The 23,706-nt window shown below is 40.2% G+C and overlaps 2 protein-coding genes across 4 annotated transcripts in view; one reads left to right on the top strand and one right to left on the bottom strand.

Annotated features, from left to right (window-relative positions):
• The window catches only part of LOC117588011 (beta-1,4-glucuronyltransferase 1), a 64,837-nt gene that overhangs the window by 3,230 nt on the left and 37,901 nt on the right, over window positions 1-23,706 (bottom strand). For 2 of the 3 annotated variants that reach the window (XM_034279038.1, XM_034279039.1), the window contains one exon: window positions 40-292. In XM_034279038.1, the coding sequence (XP_034134929.1) occupies window positions 40-285 (246 nt within the window). In that variant the 5' untranslated portion in view covers window positions 286-292. Of the gene's footprint in view, window positions 1-39; window positions 293-2,364; window positions 2,383-23,706 lie in introns of those variants that run through there. The other variant, XM_034279037.1, reaches the window with a different exon arrangement.
• On the top strand, window positions 21,805-22,699 carry LOC117588016. Its single transcript, XM_034279047.1, has one exon. It carries the CDS (start codon window positions 21,856-21,858, stop codon window positions 22,567-22,569), a length of 714 nt encoding a protein of 237 aa, XP_034134938.1. The 5' UTR covers window positions 21,805-21,855; the 3' UTR covers window positions 22,570-22,699.

Genomic DNA, 23,706 nt, shown 5'->3' on the forward strand with positions numbered 1-23,706 from the left:
GTTCTGAGAAATTATTGGAATACTGTTTAACCGACTTACATTCTGATTCTTGGGCGTTGGCTGCTGCTGGGGCACTTGTGACGCTGCTGCCATTTGTAGCGCCGACACCATGGGCTGTTGCTGCTCCTGCAGCATAAAGCTGCCGCCATTTGCGAAATTATTGCCGCCGCCAATCATCAGCTGACTACCAATATACAGAATGACGGCAACATTTATCAGAATGCTGCAGCGCAGCAGCCAATTGCGGCGCGTGAACATTTTCTGGCCCAACGGCTCAAAGCGCATGTTGTAGCTGCAAAGAAGAAAATGAGGGAAAATTTCTTGATTAAATGAGGGAATTAATAGATTAATGTAAGGGGTAAAGCAGGGTATATGGAGGATCACCTCCATCAGACTGCACTCAAAGGTTTTTGTTAAAACTGAGGCACTTAGTGGACGAAAAACATCTCTTAAGTTTTTCAAGCACATAATAATTTCTAAGAAATAACTGGCTGTTATTTATGTGTACAATTATGGTCAAATATTCGGCCTAATACAAAGCTGCGCAAACATATTAAAGACTATCTTTAATCTTACCCACAATTAGAATTAGACCATTATTTTATATAATTTTATTTTCTATAAAACAAAAGCAGTAATTAATTGCATAGAAATTACTATACACACAACATGGAGAGAGGGTTATCATTTATATAAACAAATTATTACCGCGAACAAAATGAGTATTAAGGTTTGTGAGACGCTTTGTACGTGTCAAAACTTGTATACCCGGTACTCAGTCAGTGTATATGTAAATTCATATTTATGTCCCCTTAGTGTGATTTTGATTTTATTCGAATTTTACATTTAAAATGTTGTCTACATCTGTCATCTACAGCTCATCCCCCAGATCCGCTCACTGCATGAGGCAGAGTGTGCGAACGAGAAAGAGTGACAACAATAAGCCGGGATTCTGGAAGGGGTGGTTGGATATTACACAAAAACAATATAACCTATTTACCCTTCGAGTACTGTGTATACAAATTATGGACAGAAATTCTGTTCGCATAAGATTACATTCCCTTAACATAGCACAGGCAGCTGCCGATAACATAACTGCTGGCAGTGCCGCCATCTGTGATAGTTTGTGCAAAACATCACGTGCTCGTTTTCCACTAGGTGGCGCTTTGTTTGTGTGTGCATGTGTATATTCTGTTACAGTTTTAGAGTAATTGCTACAGTTTTTGAATCTTAGCGCAGCGCAGAAACAATTTTATCGACATATTTCACGCGTAATCAGCAACAAATGATCAAGTGATGCTCACATCGCAACACCCGTTGCTTTGGCGAAACTTTCAGGGTGCCAGAACATTCGATCTTAAATATGGGTCACTCGCATTGCAATAGTAAAGCCACTCTCACTTTTCTCCCACCCTTAAGGCCCCATGCTCTTCGACTACGTGTGTTGGGTAGAGGGAATAAAAGACAATTAAAGAATCGCTACGCACTTTTGTCAAACTGTTATCTAAAATCCCAACCCAGCATCATACCTCGGAAAACGCGTAGAAGTCGCGCATGATAAATATTTATATTGTGCAAAGGGAATATGTAAATAGGAATATGTACGTGAGGAGAGCTAAAGAAAGGCTAAAATAATATGTTTTTGAATTTCATCATTAGTAAATTCAAGGTATTTGTCTGTTACATTACATTAGAATACATTAAAATGCTTGCATATCCACTTTTTCACGTCTTAGGCAAGAGAGGAAAAGCCCTATATTATTATAATATTAGATTACACTGATATTGTGCAGACATTTTGTTGAAATGTATGTACATGCATGCATATGTATGTACATACGTTTCTTTACATTTGTGTTCGTTTTCTCATAAACCTCAACTTTTAGGGATACTTATTTTGTTAATTAATTTCTTCTTTCAAACAACAATCGATCGATTTATCTATCTACCTACTTATCTATTTAAAAACCAAATTAAAAAAAAGATACGAGTGTAGTGGAATATTTTTTATAGATCAAAATATACGGCAATTAAGCAAAACGTATACATTTATAATCATCGCATTTTAGGTCACAAATCAATTCTTATCAATTGTTTTAAGTCGATTCCTGCGTCGATATGGACAGTTTCGAAACTAACTGGCTGTCCGCACTCTTTTAGCCTTTACCATAAAAAGTTCTCTCCACAGTCAAAAAATCGTAAACACAGGAATTTATTCATTAACACTCGGGTTTGAATAAGTGCGAATCACTTCACTCGCGATATTAAAAATTTATCTGAAGCATAATCAAATGAGGTTCCACTCGAAGAGAAAACAACAAAACCTGTACGCCTGGTTAACCAACGATTAAATTTGAGGAGTACCTCTCTTGTCTCTTGTGGGATTCCATATTCCGACTACGACGGACCGCAAGGTTGAGCACTTCACACGAAACTGTTGGACCTTTTGGCTTTGCAAGTGGATATATCTCTTTTTTCACCGCTCACCAGCTTGGACAGCAGCACGTCTTTTCTACTTACGTAGCTTATTTACGTTTCTTATCAGAATTACTTGCGCTGGCACTGCGAATGGTTATGTTATCATGGCTAGCGTCATTAGCCATAGCAAAATGTCGCACAGGAAGCGCTTGCGTAGGTTACGGTTTTGACAGGAACTCCACAACTGACAGTGCTCTAGACTTATAAATAGACGCAGATGGATGGATTTTCCGGATGAGTTAATGGCGTTTAAAGTAGATTTTAAGTGCAGTTGGCGCGAAAACCCCAAAGCCACTATTCGTTCTGACACAGCAACAACAAACAAGGTGGTCGTGCGAAACGAGTTTTGCATTTAATTTTGCGTGTTGCTCCCTGTAAAAAAAAAACAGAAAAAAACTGATTGGAATGGAATGGAATGCCCCTGCAAAACGAGAGTGCAACGACATTTGCTCACTGTCATCAACCATTAGTCACAAAAAAACGTAAAATTTCGCTGAAAATTCAATTAACATGTCAGAGATTTTTTTGTTTACAAATAAAACGTTTACAGTAGAGCGAACAGGATATACTTTCTAATGAAGCTGAAATGTGCCACTTTTTGGATTGATAGTCAATAAGCAGAAGTATAGAATTTTATTGTTGATTTTAATTTCCTGTTCTACAGTCTGAAGATAACGGCCTGCACTATTAGTAGTTGCACGACAACAATTTAAGTGTTATTTTGAGTTGAGTCAGAGAGGATATTTACGAGGTTGTCTCTATTTTCCAATTAGGGGGTGTGTAATTTCTCAGTGCTTTTCTTAAAGTGCATGGGCACTTAAGAGACATAAGGGATATGCAAGAAACATAGTCGAGGGGATAGCCATTAAGATAATAAAATATTATTCATTTAGAAATTTATCAACCAAGGGACAAACTCTGCTTTTTAAAAGCTGGGGGAAAAAAAAAACAATATGCTTTAAAGTATAATTGTGCAACCAATTTTAATATATGTTTCTAAGCCCCGATCACGATTATCACATGACTACGTGAGGCGGAGGCTTTGCTCATCCGAAACTGCAGTTGTGTTTGTTTGCTTGCAAAAAAATACTAAAACGTTTTATTTAAGCTGCTTTTTGATAACCGGCCAACAGCAGCAAGCAGAGCAGCAGCAGTATAAAAAAATACTCATTTGAGGCACGTATTCACGTATTTATTTATAGAAATCGCCTTTAAAGTGCTTGATTCTCCTTCCCAATCAATTCCCCATATAATGCTCTCATTATGGCAGAAAGTTTTCACACCACTTCCTGTAAAAAACTTTCTTTAGTTTTCTAATAGTCACGAAGCGCTTGTCAATCTTTTTTGGCTGCTGCGAGAGGCCTCTAAAACTGTAAGAAGCAAAAATCTTGCAAATATTCAGCGGGAACACAAAGTTAATTTGCGAAACACGCAGCGAGTGTAAAATAAGCAAAAAGGTTTAAAAACAAAACAAAATTACAATTACAATTAAGAACAGGCCACGCCCTAAGAGGTCTTTGTTGCCCCCAAAAACGATCCACGTTAATGGATGTCTCTCGAAGCGAAAGATTCTATGAAATACAAATTTATTGGGGGGCTGGTGCGGCTTCTGGACATCAGATCAAATTCATTCATTCATTAGTGGGAACAGACGGACGGACATTACGCGCCCCTGGGGGTCCACACGAGCTCGTTTTGGAAATCTATCTGATGGATTGGAGTGGAGTTCATTGCACCATCGACAAGTGTTCTGTGGGAGTGTGGCGTGATGCGAGGGCCGCCTGGAGAGTTACCCAAAAGTGCCACCGGTTTTCTCTTACTGTGCGTGTGTCTGTGTGTGGCTGTGTATTTTTCTGGGGCATTGTCGTACCTCTCGTATGATGATGAATTTGCATAGCCCGCGGCGCGGCTAGCATTCAAACATCACATATGAACAACTCCCCAAAGTAATCCCCACCACATCTTTACGCATACAGGAAACCTACAACTACAAGAAACAACTACAGCTTTTGGTGGCAACAACAAAACAGCCCCAGCATCACAATCTGCGGTCTGACCGTCGGACAATTTGATAAAAAAAAGCTTCAGTTCTCTGGCAGCAGAACAGAACAGAACTAAACCTAACAGAACAAAGCACTCGAAAACAAGTCTTTTTTTCAGACTTTGAATTGGTCTTGGGGTTCACTTCTCTTTTTTTATGATCACATTTGGCATCATAATCGTGTCTACGGCCCAGACTTTAATAGCTGACAGTTTTGCTATGGTAATTCAATACACTTAAATAAGGTATAATGAAATATGGAAGACTAAGATAAATAATCCAAGTAGAGACTGACTTCTCGAGACATATATATGAGTTTCATGTACTTTTTTGTCAGGGAATCTGATGGATTTCCGCCATAGATCATTCCTTTTTCTATGCCTTTCACGCAATAAATACTAAGGAAAACCTTAAAATCGTTTCCCATCTCTATAGATTTCATAAAAATATTAAATTAAAAGAAAATCTTTAATTTCTTTTCTCCTGCTTTATGATATACACAAACCTAAGATTTATATTTTAGAATCGCCGAAAAATCTAAATAAATCTTCATGAGTATCTTAAGCTTCGTTCCCCCAAAAATCTCTATTTTCGTTCTGGTTTATGAATTTTGTTTCTTGTTTTCTGTTATTCACTCTGTCTTGTGTGACTTGTTGTTGCTTTTGTTTGTTCGGTTGTCTGCTGCCTATGGTGATTATGCAAAGTACTCGCTTCAAAAAATCAGTCTAACGAACAAATTTGGAGCAAAACGTGAGAATTTTTATGAGTTTTCAATTTGCCAAACCAACAAAAAACGAGTATGAACGTTTGTGAGACGCTTCGTACGCGTCACAACGTTTATACCCGGTACTCAAAATTGTTTTAGTTTTCTCTTATCCTCTGAATTGTGGATGTACCAGGATGTGCGGAAGGGGGCGATTGGCGAAATTTTGAAACAAACTTGATTCAGATATTATAAGTCTTCACACAAAATTTTGACAGACAGACATGGCTATTTCGACTTAGTTATTGATGCCGAATATAGGTTATATAAGAATATACATATATCATTATCGTCCTTTTCCGTTTCCTTCTGTCTGTTACTTTTACCGACCACAAGTACAATATACCCTATTTACTTTTCGAGTACCGGCTATAAAAACTCAAGTTGTATGTGCCCCCAAAAAGGAGGTAAAGCTCAAGTGCGAGACACACGTTTTGGTCTTTTGGCCACACAATAAATTCTGAAATGAAGTGTGGGATGTATGGCTTGGAAATTACTCAAAGCTTTTAAAGCTTGTGAGATAAATTGTTCCAGATATGGTTGGTATTTTTGTATTTTTTTTTGGGTGGGTTTCTAGCTAAAAATAAAGTACACGGACCTAGATTTCAATGTTAGATGCGAATTTTTGGAGTGTTCTTTGAGTCTTAGAATTTTGCAAACGTCCTCGAGGGCTGACCGCCCTGATGTTGTTTCCCTTTAGAACACAACCAATGAGGACTCAGATCTCTGATATATTCAACCAATCTTTATGAGAATTTTCCATAACATTCTAAAGCATTCTTCAACTTAATGACTCAACTCAATGAATTTTCAACCATTATACGCGCTCTTTGGCTTTCGTTTTTGGTTTCTAACATCTCTATACCATGATGTATCTTAACCACATTGATTTCATTGCTGTCATTGACTTTTGGAACAATAAAAACGCCCACTGGCTGCTGTTCTACATACACTAGATATTCTCATATAAAAAACTCCCGCAAGAGTGCGAGACTTCTGGTTGCTTTTCCCTTTTAGCATCCGGATGCCTTTTGCTCTGTAAAGTCATTTGCCATCTGTGCTGCGTCTTGTGTTACGACTTTTTGTTGCTCCTCCTGCCCCCCCCCTCAAAAGCTAACTCTATGCAGAAAAACAGATGATGAGGAAGACCCCAAGAGGAGGAGGAGAACGAGAAGGAGGAGTAGGAGAACGACGACGACTATGATGATGGTGGATGGTGCAGAAAAATTCATCGAAGAAATGCCAAACTGCAATTGACTTGCATGACCATAAAAATTAAGTTATATACACCAACCGGCAGACCAGAGAGACCACGCAGAGACCCCAAAGAGACCGAAAGAAAAAGACCAAGACCAGACCAGGCCAGACCAGACCAGAGACTCCACCAAGGCAAAGGCCTAGACGATGGCTAAAACTGGAGAGATGAGAGTTGTAGCTAGAGCCTGGACTGGCGCAAAAATAAAGTCGAGTGAAATTGCTGCTGTAATATATTTTAATAGCACAGAGCGAAGCACAGGCCCGGAAAAACTCTGGCGATCGACCTTACACAGAGAGAGAGAGAGAAAGAGAGGAGAGACTCTGCGAGGGGATTGAGGTCTCCCGTTGGCAACATTGGAGCAAAACAAAACAAGTCTTTGGAAAAAAAGGGTAAAAAAAACGTTGCCCTCAGCTGTTGGACGTTTTGTATATTTCGGTTTTAGCTGTGTTTGCCTTATTATGTCTAATTAGATTTCTCTGTAGCCCGGACCACTGTCGGCTGGAAGGATGGGTAGGCATCGCTGGAATGCCTTATTATTATTTTTTTTTTGTTTCGCCAGGCTTTGCTTTCTACCCATTGCCCTCTTGCCCACTCCCTGCCGTTTTCTTAGAGAGAAGAATCGTTTATGAAAATGCGCTGTTTGCCTTTTGTATTATGAAGTGATTGGCTAAATCTTCACTGGTCTCCCAGCTGGTGGTGGCGTCGGGGTTAATGCCGAGGTTCCACCAGGCTGGCCCGAGGATCGGGAATGGATAAATAATGGTTGATGCAGCCAGCCAAGCGAATGCAAATTTTTGGCAGCATAGGAAAAATCTCTAAAATGTAGAAAATTTCTTTATTATTGCAGTTGGTAATAAAGCAAAGACGCACTTTTTCAGGGAAACTTAAAATTTATCAGGGAGTTGATAACAGACTTATGATGCCGATGGACACACATAATTAAGTAATGAAGGAATAAAAGCTAATTTTCAAAGGAAACACGTTTAAAGATGATTAAATGAAGAACATTTAAAACGTATTTTCATAGAATATTTTAGCTAGAAACAAAATTAAAGTCAAAATATAATTTCCTGTCACAAAACTTCTGCCGTTGGTATACAACAAAAAACCTAAAAAAATCATTACTCCCTTTAGCCAGGCTGCGTAAAATATTTGTCCATCACAAAATCAATATATTTTGTAAGGGTCCATGCCGCACTGCTTTTCAATGGTTAAACACACATAATTATCTATAATTGCACATTAATAAATATTAGCAAGGGAAACCAGAATAACAAGAGACGCGACTCCCATTACTCGCCGATAGCCAGAGAGTTTTATGTGAATTTAATGATGATACTTGGGTCCACATTAATGGGTCTAAATGGTTTCGCATACACAAAGGGCAAACTGTCACATTAGCCAACACGTAACTGAGTGATGAATGAGTGAATGAATGAATAGAACAGCAAACAGTAAACAGCAAACAAACACACACATAAAATATTGAATTTATATTAGAACATTTCGCTGGACAACGGAAATGACAGTCGAGTGAATTATAGCTGCGAGAGAACGCCCATCCCATGAGAGAGAGGATGTTGGAACCTCATAAAAAAGTGTTCCTTCTCACCACCTTAACGGCACTTGTTGGCTGGGGCCACTCCACCACTCATGAGACAAGCCAATCTGCCGTGCGCTAAAAATAGCGGAGAGGACGTTAAAAGACACCTCTCGAAACACCCAGCGATTAAACTACAGCTCAGAATGTGGCTTGAATTTTTGTTCTGTCTTGAATTCTTAATTAGCGAACATCAATCTTTTGAGTTGAGGTGACGGCGACGGCGGCGCCGGGGTAATACAATTGTAGCTGATGTCTTTCGCAAGGTATTTAACATAAACAAATTGAAGGTAGAGTTTATTTTATGACATCAGCGAAGATTAAATTCAAAATGAAGCTCAGCTTAAGTATCCACACAAAATTTACTTCCAGCTGAAGAGGTAAACCAATAATGTGTCTAAATGCAACCACAAGGCTTAATTACAATGCGTTCCACACCACAACGCACACAAACAAACATACAGCACACATACCTCAGCGAGTACACCCACACAAGTACATGTTAATTAAAGGGCAAGAAATGTGCGGCAAGAAGGACAGAGAAGCATACACGTCTTAGGGAAGTTAAATGGGAAAGATTATGATCTAAAAATAAACAGGAAAATGACTTGGATATTTTTTCTACAATATAGCAGCTACAATATAAGTTATAAAAATCAATTTTAAGCTGAAAAATACCTTTGGACAACATAACAAATTGAGATGTATTTAATAATGTTACAAAATTACGGGCTAGAAGCCCCATATCCTGAAGCAACACTATACGCATATAGCTTCAAGGATGGAGTATTTATTCTTTCATCTGTGTCATAACAAACGTTGATTCTCTACCAAAAAACACTGTCATAAATTGAGCCACCCCTGCCTGAGTAAGGAACAAGAATAACTAGACCGTAACACAAATACGAACATGTCGCAGGTGCCTCGAATCGAGGAATCAAACAATCGAGCAATCACAATGCTCAAAATGTCATGAATAAAACAGGACACAGACCACACAAAAAACAAGGAAAACTATTTAAATACGAAATATACAACACAAGAAATGGGTCAACGCAAAATATCTAGAAAAAACATGTAATTGTCATTGCGACACAACAATCAAGTAGTTGATGTTTTTCCGTATTAAATATAGACGAAGAAAAAAGGAAACAAGTATTGATTTCCCTGCACAAATTTCATTCTAAATGGATTTCACGTGGGCTCGCTGCTCTCCTATATACATATGTATCATGCCATATCTGGTTTTAGTTTTCTTTTTTATTGCTATAATTATCTGGCGCACAATTATTATGACCACAAACACAGGCAGACAGAAAGTCAGACGGACAAAAACAGACGAATATAATGACAATGGTCACGGAAATGTCAAATCAAGAAGTGACTTCCCATCTTTATATGGACTTTTTTGTATTTCAAACAACAAGAACTTTGTCCAGGGATTAACTCGCAAATTTTGTTGCGGTTTGTTTAGGGAATTTTGATAGATTTTCACTTGCCTTTGCATAAATTAGTAGCTACTTACAAATTTCAAGGGCTGTTTTGTTGTGCCAGAACATTGCGTGAGATGTTTGGAGAAAAGTTTGGGCGCTGAGTGTAGCAGGAGCCGCTGTTTGAGGTACAAGAGTGTTGGAGGGGTCTCTGGAGACTAAGCTTAACTTTGGGTAATGCTACTCCCGTTGCCACTTTTGGGATTATAACTTTTTTTCGGATTATTACGGGGCAAGCCTCCTGGGTGCCCTGCTACCCCAGGAACTTCTGCCACGCCAGGGAGGATGTGTAAGCTCTACAATTTATTTTATTTTAATTTCAACTATTTTTTTGTTTTAGCCCCTTTTGGGCTGCCCCTGTGGTTATATCATCAGATCAAAAACTAACAAACTAAAGCAGATTGCTCATACGCTCATATTGCCACGTGTGTGAGCACTCTTTTCTTTGGAGCGAGAGTGACTAAGAGAGCACGTTTAAAATGTGTTTCACTCGGCAGCACGTGAATGTCTGGGCAGCGGGAAAAATGCGAGTGAAACTGAAAATGAAAAAAACGGCATAAAAAAGCAGAAAACAAACTCAAGAAGCGCAAAAAGAAAAATCGATTGGTTTTGACCTCATAGACGCCTAACACAATTCGGCGGCGGCGGCGCCTAAGGAGAGTGCATTGGCACTAATGAAAAGCGGACCACAAAAATATATAAAAAAAAGTAAAGAGTGTGTGTGCAAAAAGAGTAGGGGAGGGCATGGCAAAAGACTCAACGGCAACGAACGACGAACAATGCGACAAAAGCGAAAGGCAAACAAACACGCCATGAGGCATAGGCATTATGAGGCGGTCTCTGCGGTCGGGCAGGGTCGGCTGGGTTGGGGAGTGTCTCTGCGCCCCCCGACCCACCGATATTTAGGCCAGACAGAGTCCCATATATACCACACACACACATGCCCAAGCAATTTTTACTTCCTTTTTTGCCTATTTAGCGGCGCGCATGCAACACGCGACCAAGAATAAAAAAAAAACAAATAAAACAAGAAGTGAAAATATATAGTAGGCCGAAAAACAATAAATTTTGCGCAACACCCAAAAGTGGGAGCATCGGGGGTGGATAAAGAGGGGAGATTCAACTTACATAGATAAAACCCAAAAATCTCCTAATTAAAATAACCCGAAAAGATCATCAAAAAAGCTTGCAACTGCAGTCTAAATTCAGTGTCATAGAACACTTATTTAAACATATTCCGCTGCGCACAAAAGCCATTCAATCTAACCCCCATTTAAATGTAACAATCTGTAACAAAAGTGTTCCACCTGCTTAAACCCGAACAAAGGACAGTAATTCACTTGCTAATTTCTACAGAACCAACTGCCTCATGGCCTCCCCATTGAAAAAGAGTCGGCAATTATGGGCGATTACATTTATCCGCTGCCCCTCGACTAATATGCACCCATTGTCAGACGTTTTGCAGCATGGAATCATCAATTTAATTGCAGTCAGGCTATCTTCCACATTTTCCACATCATCCACCGGGCAGGGGGAATATTCAGGCCCAAAATGCAAATTCGTGACATTAATGCGCATAATGTGAGTGACAGACAGAGCCCCAAAACCAAATCCAGGACCGAACCCTACACCCACTCGCAATCGACTTGCCATAGGCAGAAACCTACAAAATCGTGGCGATAAAACACGCTCACTTTAGGGGGCGAAGCAACGCCTGGGTAGGTGCGATTTGTAATCGATTATCATGCGAGAACCTCCCGCGCTGCAGGGGGGGCAGAACTATGCTGGAAAACGTAACGCGAAATGCGTTGGTAGGCATTCCACACATGGAACCAACCATCCCACCACCCACCACACTTTCATTCATTCACTCCGATACAAAGATACATGCACGCAGCTCGCAGATACAGACACAAAGCACCCTTCTACGGCTACAGCTACAGATACAGACACAAAGAACGCTCGCAGTTTGTCAGCTTAATTTCATTAATTACGTTCACTCCGTTCCATTTCAGTTGCCATTTCTGTTGCTGTTGCTGTTCTATTTCGTTTTTTTTCTTCTTGTTTTTTGTACTGTGTGTTCTGAGGGAAATGCGGAATGTATCTGCATCTGGTGTCTCTCCTCGTTCACGCTGTTGTTTCAACGCTTTTTGCGTGTGGGCGCCACAGACTAATGTCATTTTCATTATCGTTTACATGCATTATGTGATTTGGCCCATTAATTGATTGGTACGCCAGAGAACGAGGAGTGGAGTGTAGTGTGTCCCTCGTGGACTGGAGTGTTGCAAATGACGAAATCGATAAGGCACACACAGGCAGACAGCGAAAGACGGAAACGGAAAGAGTGAACAGAGTGTGGGGGGCACTTGCCACTTGAGATATTTGCAATGGATGTTACGCTAATGAAATTTCCCCATTCAACTGTTGACTTACATGATTAGCACTTCACTGCGCTTCTCTCGACTCCTTTCTTGTGCGGATGGGGTGGGGGAGCTACTAATTAGCTGGTTATTCGATGGGAAAAGTGCACTTTGTGAGCTCCTTTTTATGTTAAAGAAGAGCGTGGACAAAGGTGTCCTCTCTTTTGCTTTTGAGAAGGGAAAACAAAGGTGTCCTTTCTTATTCTTCTAAGAGCGTAGTCAAAGGTGTATCCTTCTTCAGCGGAAAACTGTAGACAAAGGTGTCCTTTCTTTTACTGTTGCAGCAAGAAATTACTTCGCTAAGGGATCTGTATTAGCAAGAGAAAATGCAATAATTGTTCAATCATTTGATGGAGGAATGGCAAATCACCAAAAAAAGTGAGACATTCCTAGAGCCAGGCAGATGTATTCCTCAATCTTTTGCTCCACTTAAAGGTTTCACGCTGCTAAAGAAAGATTTAAACATTGCTGTACAAAAATGTTAAGTCTGGCATCAATTACAGCTCAAATTATTGCTTCGCTCTTGTACAAGATATAAGCATTTTTCTATAAAAAATGTATAAGAGGGAATCGTAATTTCTGCGTAAAATATACCTCAATTTCGTTCCATCTTTTGCTGGTTAAGGAATTTCTTAAAGCTCTTCAGTCTCTCTGTGTCTCTGCATGAAGCTTTCCTTACCTCCATGGAAAACTTAAAAACAATTTTCTTTACTCTCTTGCTGTGTATTTGCGGCACACGCAACATGAATATAATATGAGGAATACTCGTACAAGGTAAGTGCGTTTCCACAACAATGCTGATGACAACCAGAGGAGCAGAAGGAACAGGCAGAGCATCAGAAGCCGAGGGAAAAGCCAGGAAGAAGCATCCAGAAGCAGAGGAAAGTTAGGAAGTCGTTGTCAAAATCAGAAGCAGGAATGGCCAACGACAACCAGGACAACCGAGAAGCTGGATAAGCCAGCAGCAGAATAAACTCGAAGATATACACCGGGCTGCCAGACACCCCAACAACGCCTCTAAGTAGGCAACAGTGTGACAACAGGCAAAAATAAGCAACTTTCTGCGGCGGAAGCCACAGCGCGCGAAGACAGAAACAAGCAGCAGCATACAGCAACAACAAAAAGACACAGAGAATTCCAGGAACAGAAACAGTCAGCGCTGAAAGTCAACAACCGGAGACAGTGGCACTGGCACTCTCGGCACATTTATTTATTTATCAAACCATACAGAGAAGGTGAAGCCAAATGGCGATTGGCAGGAGGTAGGCAGCAGCTGCACGTGCAAAATGCGCTCCACATTTTCGCTGTCTTCCCAATTTTCCCTCCCGTTTTCCGCGAAATCTGCGACTTTATGAGCTACATTTAATATCACTTGTTGGCTGGAAAAACCCCAGTCTCACCACACACTATCCACTTTATGAGTGGCAATGATGAAAAGTTGTGTCTTGCGGGCAAAGGTAAATTTTCCGTTCGAACGTCAATGAAAAATGTAACTGAAGTTTGAACAAAATTTGTGTTGAAAGTTGAGGGAATCTTTATTTTTTGCCATTGAATATTATTTGCGAATGGTTTGCTTTCCTATTGGCAAACTAACAATCAGTTTATTTGTCTTCAACTTGCAGCTCTAACTTGCAGAAATAAAACTAAATTTGATTGGTATTATATGCAGGCAATGGTCTGATTTGCCTCAAGCTACTTGGGAAAAGTGGGGAAAAGTTGCAAAGAAAAACACTTGTTAGCAAAATGTAAGGGAAATGCAATGGGGTTAAAAAACGCACACATTAAGTGCCTTTAAACCCAACATGCCAGTTGCTAAAGATCTGAGCCTGGCTATGGTTGGAACTTTGCACCTTTTTTTTTGGTGTGCAACTAAACTCTCCGAAACCTCAATGCTGCATTCTATCAACCGTAGTAAAGGGGAGCGTCCCAAAAACCAATACAAAACCAAAACAAAAAACCCAAAAAACACTTTGCATTCCAATGGCTTGTACCCATATTTGTAGAACAGTTTTGGGGGGTGGTGAAGTTATATTCTGCACATTGTTCATCCTATTTTAGAAGGTTCTTTGCCATCGATGGCAAAAATGTGCACACAGCACATTTTATCTACTTTTTCGTTATTACTTTTGGTGCTAAAACCTAACAAGAGAGTAAAGGGATTTAGGACAAATCTTTGGAAGAAAGTATGGAAAATATTTCATAGATGCTGAAAAATGGACTATGGACCTCTGAAGAAAGTCAAAAAGTTGTTTTGTATATTTATTTTGCAGCAAGAAACTTTTTATTAAATTATCTAACAAAAAATATAACACTACAAAAATGCCATTAGCATTGAAGGTCTCCTTCCAGGGTATCTTTTGCTTCGACATTGGTCTGCATCTGAATCTGCTCTGCTTGCTTGTTTTATTTTGTTACGGATTTGGTTTTTGATTTTTGCATTGCCATTGTATGCGTGCTGTCTCGTGTATTTGCTGGGGGATATTAATCCTATCAACCAGAAGGATTCCCCAATGCAGCAAAGAAACAACCACCCACCCAAAGACAGACAGAAGAGCATAGAAAGAGATACAAAAAATATGTTGGATTCAATGAAGTGGAAGGACAGCCCCCAGTTTGCCAGACAGAACGACCTTCGTGGCTTTATTTGTTTGGTGAATTTGTTGCTGGCTTTATGATCATTTTGAAGGTAATGAAATGAACGCAAATCGCATTAAAAGATACATAGATAAATATTTGTTTGTTTGTTTGTTTGGTTGGTGCTTCCATTGTGTGGAACAATCTGCTGAGTAGTTAATTCTCTTGCTGAATTGGTATTCCCCCTCCAAGATGATCTGTGGAGCATACAATAATTGGAGGTTCAAGCTCCGCAACAGATCAGATATCTCGGAATGGCATCCATGCGTGTGCGTCCTCTCTCCCCCCACTCGAAGAAGATCCCACAAAGAGTAATCCGAATAATACAATTCAATTGCCACTTTTCTAGCCATCTCAACGTGCCACAAATTGAGCTGAGAAAATTGTTTCAGTGAAATTCCACAAAGAGATACTATTGGTATCTTGGGTTTCAGTTTTTGCGGTCTGCAGAACCAGGAAGTCCATTAGAAAATTCCTTCATTTGTGCGCATGGAGGGGGGGATGTGGGTGTGGGTGTTTTTGGGTGTCGGTGTGAATGTGATTGGTTGTGCGTGGCCTAGAAGTCCTAGAAGTCATTAGTGTGTGGAGAGAGGGAATGATTGAAGGGCAGCAAAAGGTCAGAGACGAGAAGCAGAGAAAATTGTTGAAGCCACGAAATATCCACTAGAGTTGAGTAAAGAAAACCCCTAAGAATTTAAGCCCTTCGACTGGCTGAACCCTAGTCGATTCATTAAGCGGGTCATAAAGAAACTTTTATGACCCAAAAGAGAGTGAAACAGAGGAACGCTCGCGAAATGAGTCTCATTAATGGCCCGAGTGTCATCATAAAAAAACGGCAGCAAAAATTTGAATAAAATATTCCAGGAAACCTCTAAAAAGCCCAGTAGAAAAGCCAAAGTCATGGCTAAAAATGTTTCCTGTGGGAACGCTTGCGTCTATCTGCGTCTACGACGGGGCATTTAGCTAATCACCTGTGCATGCAACTCCCAATTACAACGCCTATTAATAGTTGAAGCAATTTTCGCGTGTGCAAAAGCCCCCAACCCGAACGGACGGCTGATTATGAAGATGAAGACATTATGGCAACGCCTGCCTGCCAGCCAGCTGCAGCTGCTGTTGCAGCGGCTCCATATGGTCATAAGGCCAAGTAGGAGGCAGGCAACAGACACTCCAGCAGCAGCAGCAGCAGCAGCCGCCAACGAACGGCTCCTCATTTCATGCGCATTTAACTAATCTGTCATCTAATCCGCGTCTGCATCGCACGCTGGGGCTCAAGGAGCCGACAAGGCCAAGACTTTTTTTGCACTCCACTCCACTACGCTTTTTGCTCCCAGCGAGCGCAGAAGTGAACGCGGAAAAAACAACAGAAAAAAGAATTGGGGGCACAGCGTATTAGGCGCTGTAAGGGATTGATTCTGGTAGACTTATGACTCAAAAACCCATAAACCCCTCATTTACAGGGTACAGCAAACGCCTTGGACTTCGAACAAATGTAAAATGTAATTGAAAACACTCCCCAGACAGATGTTACTTTAACTACTGCCAATTCCCCACCAGAACAACTTCAACTCTGATTTTTCTTTTACTCGCCACAGAGCAGCTTCCTCTTTGGGCTATACTGCTTTTTGTTTGGGTATAGAATAACGATTACCTTGTTGTCTCGTTTGCAATTACATAAGTACAATAAAATCCATTGACTTGTTGCCATTAATTTTGAAAAGAACAAAAGCCAAGCTGCCGCTGCCTAGGCCACCGCTGGCCACCACTGGGGTTACAAAAACAGGAAACGTAATTGTAATAGTTACAATTTTCTGAATAGAAAATACACTTGAAAGCATTTTGGATGCGCTTGTCTCTCAGTGATAGAAAGACACACACACACGAACTCAAAGAGAGAGAAATCCCGCCAATGGCACTGTGCACTGGCCACAGATAGAGATACAGATACAGATACTCTTGCGTAGAATTCCTATGGTATATCTCTCATGTCTGCTGGTCTCGGGGTCTGGGAGGTTTCGGTCTTCTGTGTCTCGCGCTACTTTCATTTCACAGACGAGTGCGCGGACCGGGCCCTTCAGTCTGGTGTTTTTTTTGCTACTCTTTTTTTCTCGGCTTTTTATCAGCTGCCATTGTTTGACCATTTCCCCAATGGAATTGGAGAGGCAGCAGTAGCAAAAGGCAGCCACAGGGGCTGTGTAAGTAGATACAGGGCAGAGGCAGCCACAGCGGCAGTAGACGCAGCTGAGGCAGCCGCAGCTTCAGCATCAGCAGCAGAGCCAGCCACAGCGGCAGGCAGCAGTAAGATAAGAATCCCCTATAGTTCAAGCGGAAGAGATTTGGATCGGGATTCAAGTTCTTGCTACCATATGGCTGAGCTAAATTTATCGCGAGTGATTTCTGTACGAAAATTGAATAAAGTGTGTGATACTAAAAGCAGAAAAAGTAGAGAATTTGTCATGGGTAAAAATATATTAAATATATGCAGCAAATTATAAAAATGAGCAGCTAAAAGTCACTCGAAACTCTCAACAAATATTTAATTAAATTTATAATTTATATGCCATCCAAAAGGCTGTGCAAATAAATGTATCTTTTAATTGAAAAGTACTCCAACTTCAGCATTAACTCAACAGCGTGGCCGTGGCCTCCTCTTCAATTGATCTTCCATGACCCCCTGTGCCTTTGCTAGTATCTGTGGCTTGGAGTTTTCCACAATTATCCTACATATGAAGAACATGTGTTGCATGTCTCTGCTATGCAGTTCTTCTCCGATGTTTCCCCAGAGAGTTTCTTGCCCCGTTTTACCCATAGAACTCCGCATCGTCAACAAATCTTCCCATTGCTTGTTTTTTGTTTTTTTTTTATACTGGCCTTCAATTGATTTCCCTGTATTTTTGTTGGTTTCTTTTCCAGTATTTTTTGTTGTTTGCTTGCTGCTTTTTGTTTTTGGTGGCTTTGGTGATTAGGCTCCACCCTAAAAGATTTTTACAACTTGCAATTAAACATAAGTTCGTTCCAGGCTTCGTCTTGGCATCGTTCCCCTTCCACTGGCTTCTCTATAGCCTGTCCTCTGTTTCAGTCTCTGCCTCCCTCTTCGTCTCTCTCTATATTTCGCTTTCTGTATTTTTCTCTATTTATGGCGCTAACATTACTCACAGACGCTGGCTGTACTTGAGAGACAAGCAATTACAAAAACAACAACAACCTTGGCTTTGGCTGGGGGCCAGCGCCTCAGCAACGACTTGGGTCCGACTTTGGCCAGAGGCAGGGGCTGGCGGGGGGCTCGGGGCTTCTCCGACTCCGATTCGGACTGCGGCTGTGTCTGTGTCTGCGACTTCGACTGTGGCTTCGATTGCGGCTTCTCTTTTGGCATTGCGTGTTGCGCATGCGCACTGCGTTTTCTGTTTGCCTCTTCTTCTGATAGGTATTTTTTTATGCCGAAACCCTTAAAGCAGAGGGTATAATGGGTTTCAGGAAGTGTATGCGCCGCCAAAAATGACTAATAACACCTGTAACAAAGGTAGATCGATTTCAGACATTCTTTTGCTATAAAAATAGTTTCAATATTCCAAAATGAAACTGTTTAAACAATAAAACGACATTATCTCAGTTTAAGAAAGTAGAAGAGACGCGTAAAAACTACTATTTCATCAAATTTTTGTGAGATTATGAGTATTATTTTTCGTAAAACATTTAATTTTTAACTTTATTTATTTTTAAAACCTAGGTTAGAAGTTATCGAATTAAAATTATCGTATTCGCAATTGGGAAAATATTGCAATTATTTTCCTAGACCCAGTCTTTATGATAAAAACTATTATGAGTCCTACTTACTGAAATATTATTTTAGTGCCCTCAGTAGCCAGTATAGCATTTAGTTATCCGTATTTTAATATAATAACCACACAAAATAGTTTTTAAGAGTATTTACAGCTTTGTTTTCGCCTGGCTATTTTCTTCATTTCGTATTGTGTTGCCGCTGCCTATTAATGTTTTTTTTTTCCCGCACTTCAATTTGCCTTTTTTTTTTTTTAATATTTTAATGAAAATAGTAGCCGTTAGCCGACTGAATGCCTGACTTACTGAACGACTGACTGCTTGACTGATTGAACGACTGACAGTCTTAACTGATTGAGCGATAGATTGACCATTTTAACCTTTTTTGCTTGAACATTTTTAGTTTGTTGCCATCATAATTTATGGTTGTTTAAAGGTTTTATTATTTTGGGATGTGTGCAAATGGGCAATTTAGTTAGTGACCCTTGAAGGCCTTGTCGGTTAATAAAGCTTTGAGGAAGCAGCGCTCGGAGGCTTACCTTGAGGATGGATATACCATCATCAAGAATTTTATGCTAATTTGGAATCATTTACTGATGTTTTTAGCGCATGACGCAATCGGAAAAGCATTTGATAAAAGGAAAACTTATTAAAAACGATGAGTAAATCATGAGAGAAAAACAACTGAAGTCCATTACTTATTTGCGGGCACTGTGCTGTGTGTTTTGCTGTTTTGTGCTCAATTGCATTTCTCATCTGCTGGCAACCAGTTTTTTATTTTATGGCTCTTCTCTGCCATAGGGCCCTGACCTCACTCCCATCTCTGCCGGGTACCCCCTGGCTCTTGAGCCTTTTGTAAAATTAATTTATGCTGCGCTTCATTTACTCGCTTGTAGCATAAAACTAATTAAAAAGCCTCAGAAAACTATGAAAAAAGCTAAGAAGAACATACATATAACAGAGACTTTTATTGTCATTAAAAACAAAATTGATAAATTGTTTTGCTGTTTCGGTGCTGGCGTCATAATTTTTACACGCAAAGGAAATGTAATTAATTATTCTTATGATTTTTTTAGATGCTATTACTAAGAAATCTGCTAAAATAAGAAGTTTGTCAGAAATAAGCGACACAAATGGTTTCAGGTTGTACAGAAATTAGTCAGAATTTAGAGAACAGTTCCTAAAAGCTAAACCAAAGGTCACCACCTCAAAGAACCAAAAATAGTAGCCTTCGTTTGATTATTTCATAATTATATGACTCAATATATTAGATTCAATAATAAATTAATGAGAGAAAAATAACTCACATCAATAACTCACATCAATAATGAAAAGATTGCAGCAGACATGTGTGATGTGTGATTAGAAGTAATCCATATAATTTCATGATCACGATCTCAGCTAACTCGAACGAGGCCTATAATTATAGCCACCAGATGAGCTTTGAATTTGTAGCAGCAACTACCGTTAAGCAGTTAATGGTTATTTATAAGTATATTTATGGCAAGAGCACCTGTAACACCTGCGTTGGATAAAACGTACTTAACGACGGTTTTCTTTTATTTTTTATGTGCCTGTTGCTTCACTTCCGTATTGGCAGTTTGATTTATAGTTAAAAGAAAGAGAATACCTTGTGCTTCGCTTGACCCCCTGCCACTCAACAGGCACACATCAAAATCATGTTAAACATGTGGCGAGCACTTAAAGATGAAGACTGGCTCAAGATAAACCCCAACCAAAATGGTCTTAAAGTGACAGCGCAGAGAAGAAGATAAAGAGAGAGAACTTTAATGAGATGAAGACTACAAAAATTGTCACAGGAAGAAGGAATCTACTACGAGGAATCTCCGCTAGCACGCAGCAAAGCGGAGAAGTCGGAGCCTCTGTCTCAGCGTCATGATCTCAGCTTGGCGATAAATACAGACACGCAAGAGGGCACTTAGGCCAAATATGTAACAGCCAGCGAGCAGCAGGAAGACCAGAAAGATATTCAAGAGCCCAAAGATGCATTTGATAGATTAGGCCACGCCGCAAAGTCTCCTAGAATATTCCGTACACAGCGCCGTGACAGGCGTTTGGCATGGGCAGCTATCGATTACCGATCCACTGAGATGTGCTAGAGATGCGAGACGCAAGTTGCTAATGTGGGGAAAACTATTTTTAAATAACCATTGGTGCAGCAGCAGCGCACCCTATATGAACACTCATTGGACACGCTGTGCTGCATGCTTCAAAGGCTAGTAAAAATAGATGCAACTCCACGAACTATTATAATGAGAGGAAAAAGTAGTTGGATTCAAGAGCAGGTTTTGTTGCTTTTTAACCAATTTATAGTTTAATGTTTTTAAACCCTAGAAAGTTGTAAAGAAACTGAAGAGAAGATTCATTAGAGGGACAGTTTCTTTGGGATTAGAGTAGATCTTTACTGCTCTTCTCGGGCTATTAAAATGCACCAGAAATTGGATCCATTTCCTGATTATTTTGGGTCCCTTTATGCAGCTTCTTTTTTAATCAAAGTTATGTAAATAAATAAATTAAGCCACAGTTTCTCTAAGCAAGAGTCACATGTGTACCCTTTATTCAAGACTTTAAACTGCTCTAAATATATGTATCTTTCTATCCATCTTCCAAGCACTTTCCGTCGTCGAATGCCACGCAGCCGGCCTGCCTGCCTGCCTGCCTGCCTGCCTGCCTGCCTGCCTGCCTGCCTGCCTGCCTGCCTAAATAAGACATGAAAAGCCGCTTCGTTCAGTCGTGGATCCCTCAATGAGGGCCTTATCATGGAATGATTTTGATCAGAATTATTGAAATATTCTTTTTGGCTGGCGAAAAGCCATTCTTCTGGTCTACCTAGCCACACCGTTCTGACGGGTCACTCTTTTGGACTCTGCTGGGAGCTATCATTAATGGCGCCGCTTGTTTGCCCCACAAACCAAAGAAACAAAATAACAGAAAGAAAAACAGGGGAAAGGGGATAGAGGCAACTCCTCTATGTACAGCTATACGAATCGAAACGAGTTTTCTCAGTTTGTTCTTTTTTTTTATTCCTCTGTATTCCACTTGGGATAGGCGAGCGTTTTGTTGTCCACGCCTTTTGGGTGGCGGCATCAAAACTGAACGACTGCCCCGCCGCAGATTGCTGTGGCGGCTGCTGCGGTTCTGGCCCGCAATTTTTAAGTTGGCCAAAAGAAGAAGCAAAAGCAGCAGCAGCAGAAGCTACAACCACAATTAGCTGAAGGCAACAACTGGCTGGCTTTGGTATTCATCCTGTATAGCAATGACTTTGAGGTGTGTTGTCGGAAAAACTGGGGAAATTAAAAAAAAAGAAAACATTTGGAATCAAAGTCAGTTTTGACTAAACACAAACTCAAAGTATATTTTATTGGCCTGTTCAATGCTTTCGGCTTTTTTGACCAAATTAAAAAAGATGCCAACCTTTAAGATGCGCCTAACCCTGCCCTCGCGTCGGTTATTGGCCAATCTGTGTGTTTGTGGTGCCATGGCCTCCATCTCGGGCTTAGCCTATCTCCACTGGAAGCTGGAGGATCGGGTGCGTCAGGCGGACTACTATCAGCTGGCCATCAAGACACTGCGCCAGCATGGTGGTGCTGTACGTCTGCTGGGGGAACCCATTAAAGAGTCGGGCTTTAGTTTGACCAACACACAGAACAGCTGCGACGGCGACCGTGCACAAATGCAGGTCTCCGTGCATGGCACCAAGGACAAGGGCACCATTTTCTTTTGGGCCACAAACAATCGGGAGAAGGGCGCCTGGCTGATTGATCGTTTGGAGCTAGAAACAAAACAGCATCCCAATACGCGATTTCTGCTCAAGAAACCCATGGGCCAAACTCTGGAGGACGTTTTGCATGACGAGGAGAACGAGCAAGACCACGGGCACATCGTTGTACCAGAGCCAAAACCCATTCGGCCGCAGATGAATCAACATCCCGAGCAGTCAGCGCAGGCGCAAGACCCATATGACCATCCAGAATATCCAGAGGGTGGAGCTGGTCAGAAACCCAATCAACCCAAGACACTGCATCAGCATCAGGGACAAGAGCCAGCCCCATATATTCAGACAGCAGATGGTGGCAGGATGAATTAATAGACCTTCAAAAAACGATCTGAATCTGCAAACCTTTTTGAAGAAAATTTAAATCAATTTAAATATGATTTTCGATTGTAAACTGATATAAGTTTTCATCAATTTGAATAGATTTTTCTTTTAATTGTGATTTATTCTAAATCATCTTATAAAGGGAATTTCTTAGTACAGAATTAATGCTGGAAAGGGAAATAATAAGTCCTCCACTTTATATTTTCATCTGCCATACAATACTTTTCCACATAGCACAATTAAGGTCATTATATTTTCATCTGCCATAAAATACTTTTCCTACTTGCTACTGTAAATATATAATGCACAATTGAACAAATATAAATATAAATAAATATTAATTCCAATCTATAAGATATTGCGTAGAGCCCAGAACACAATCTTTTGAGCTGCTTTCAATGCAATTATAACACACACAATCACTCACAATATACACCCTAAAACGCACTCAAGCAATTATAAAATCCAATTATTTTCATGAAGTGCACTTTCGACCACACAGCAGCAACAATAAGTAATATTTTTGGACCCAAATATAATAGCATCATAACAACAAGAACGAGAATTGCTTGCTTGCATGTTGAAGACATTTTAATTTACTTGAAATGTGTTCTATTGTGTTTCCTTTTTCTTTGACAGTGTTTATAATGCAATTTGGTTTTCGTTACGGTTTCCGCTTGAGTTCCGTTTCGCTTAATTTTCGGTTTATATATACATGACTTTAATTCAATTGAATACTTATATATTTTGCACATTTATTTTTAGTCAGTTTTCTTGGATTTTGTTTTGTCTTGCTTGGGGGAAGTGTAACATCATGCCTGATGCGGCGGATGATGAGATTTAGAAACAAATAAACTTGCACGTCATCATTGAGTCTGGGGCTGGGACATTCAGAGCAAAACGCACAAAATAGAAGAATTGGTTGCGGCAGCGGGGGGCAGTGGGTCAGACATGCCTTTTGATAGTCAGGCATGCGGAAAAGCTATACTAAGGAAATGTATTTAAAATTTAATTTATTTATTTTATTTAGCATTTAGAAGACAGCAGCTACGTATGGGGAGATTTGTGGAAGTAGGTGAAAGATTTTCATTAAATTAAAAAAAGTAAAAAATAAAAATAATGAGG

This window comes from Drosophila guanche, unplaced genomic scaffold (genome assembly GCF_900245975.1).
Source record: "Drosophila guanche unplaced genomic scaffold, DGUA_6, whole genome shotgun sequence".
NCBI lineage: Eukaryota > Metazoa > Arthropoda > Insecta > Diptera > Drosophilidae > Drosophila > Drosophila guanche.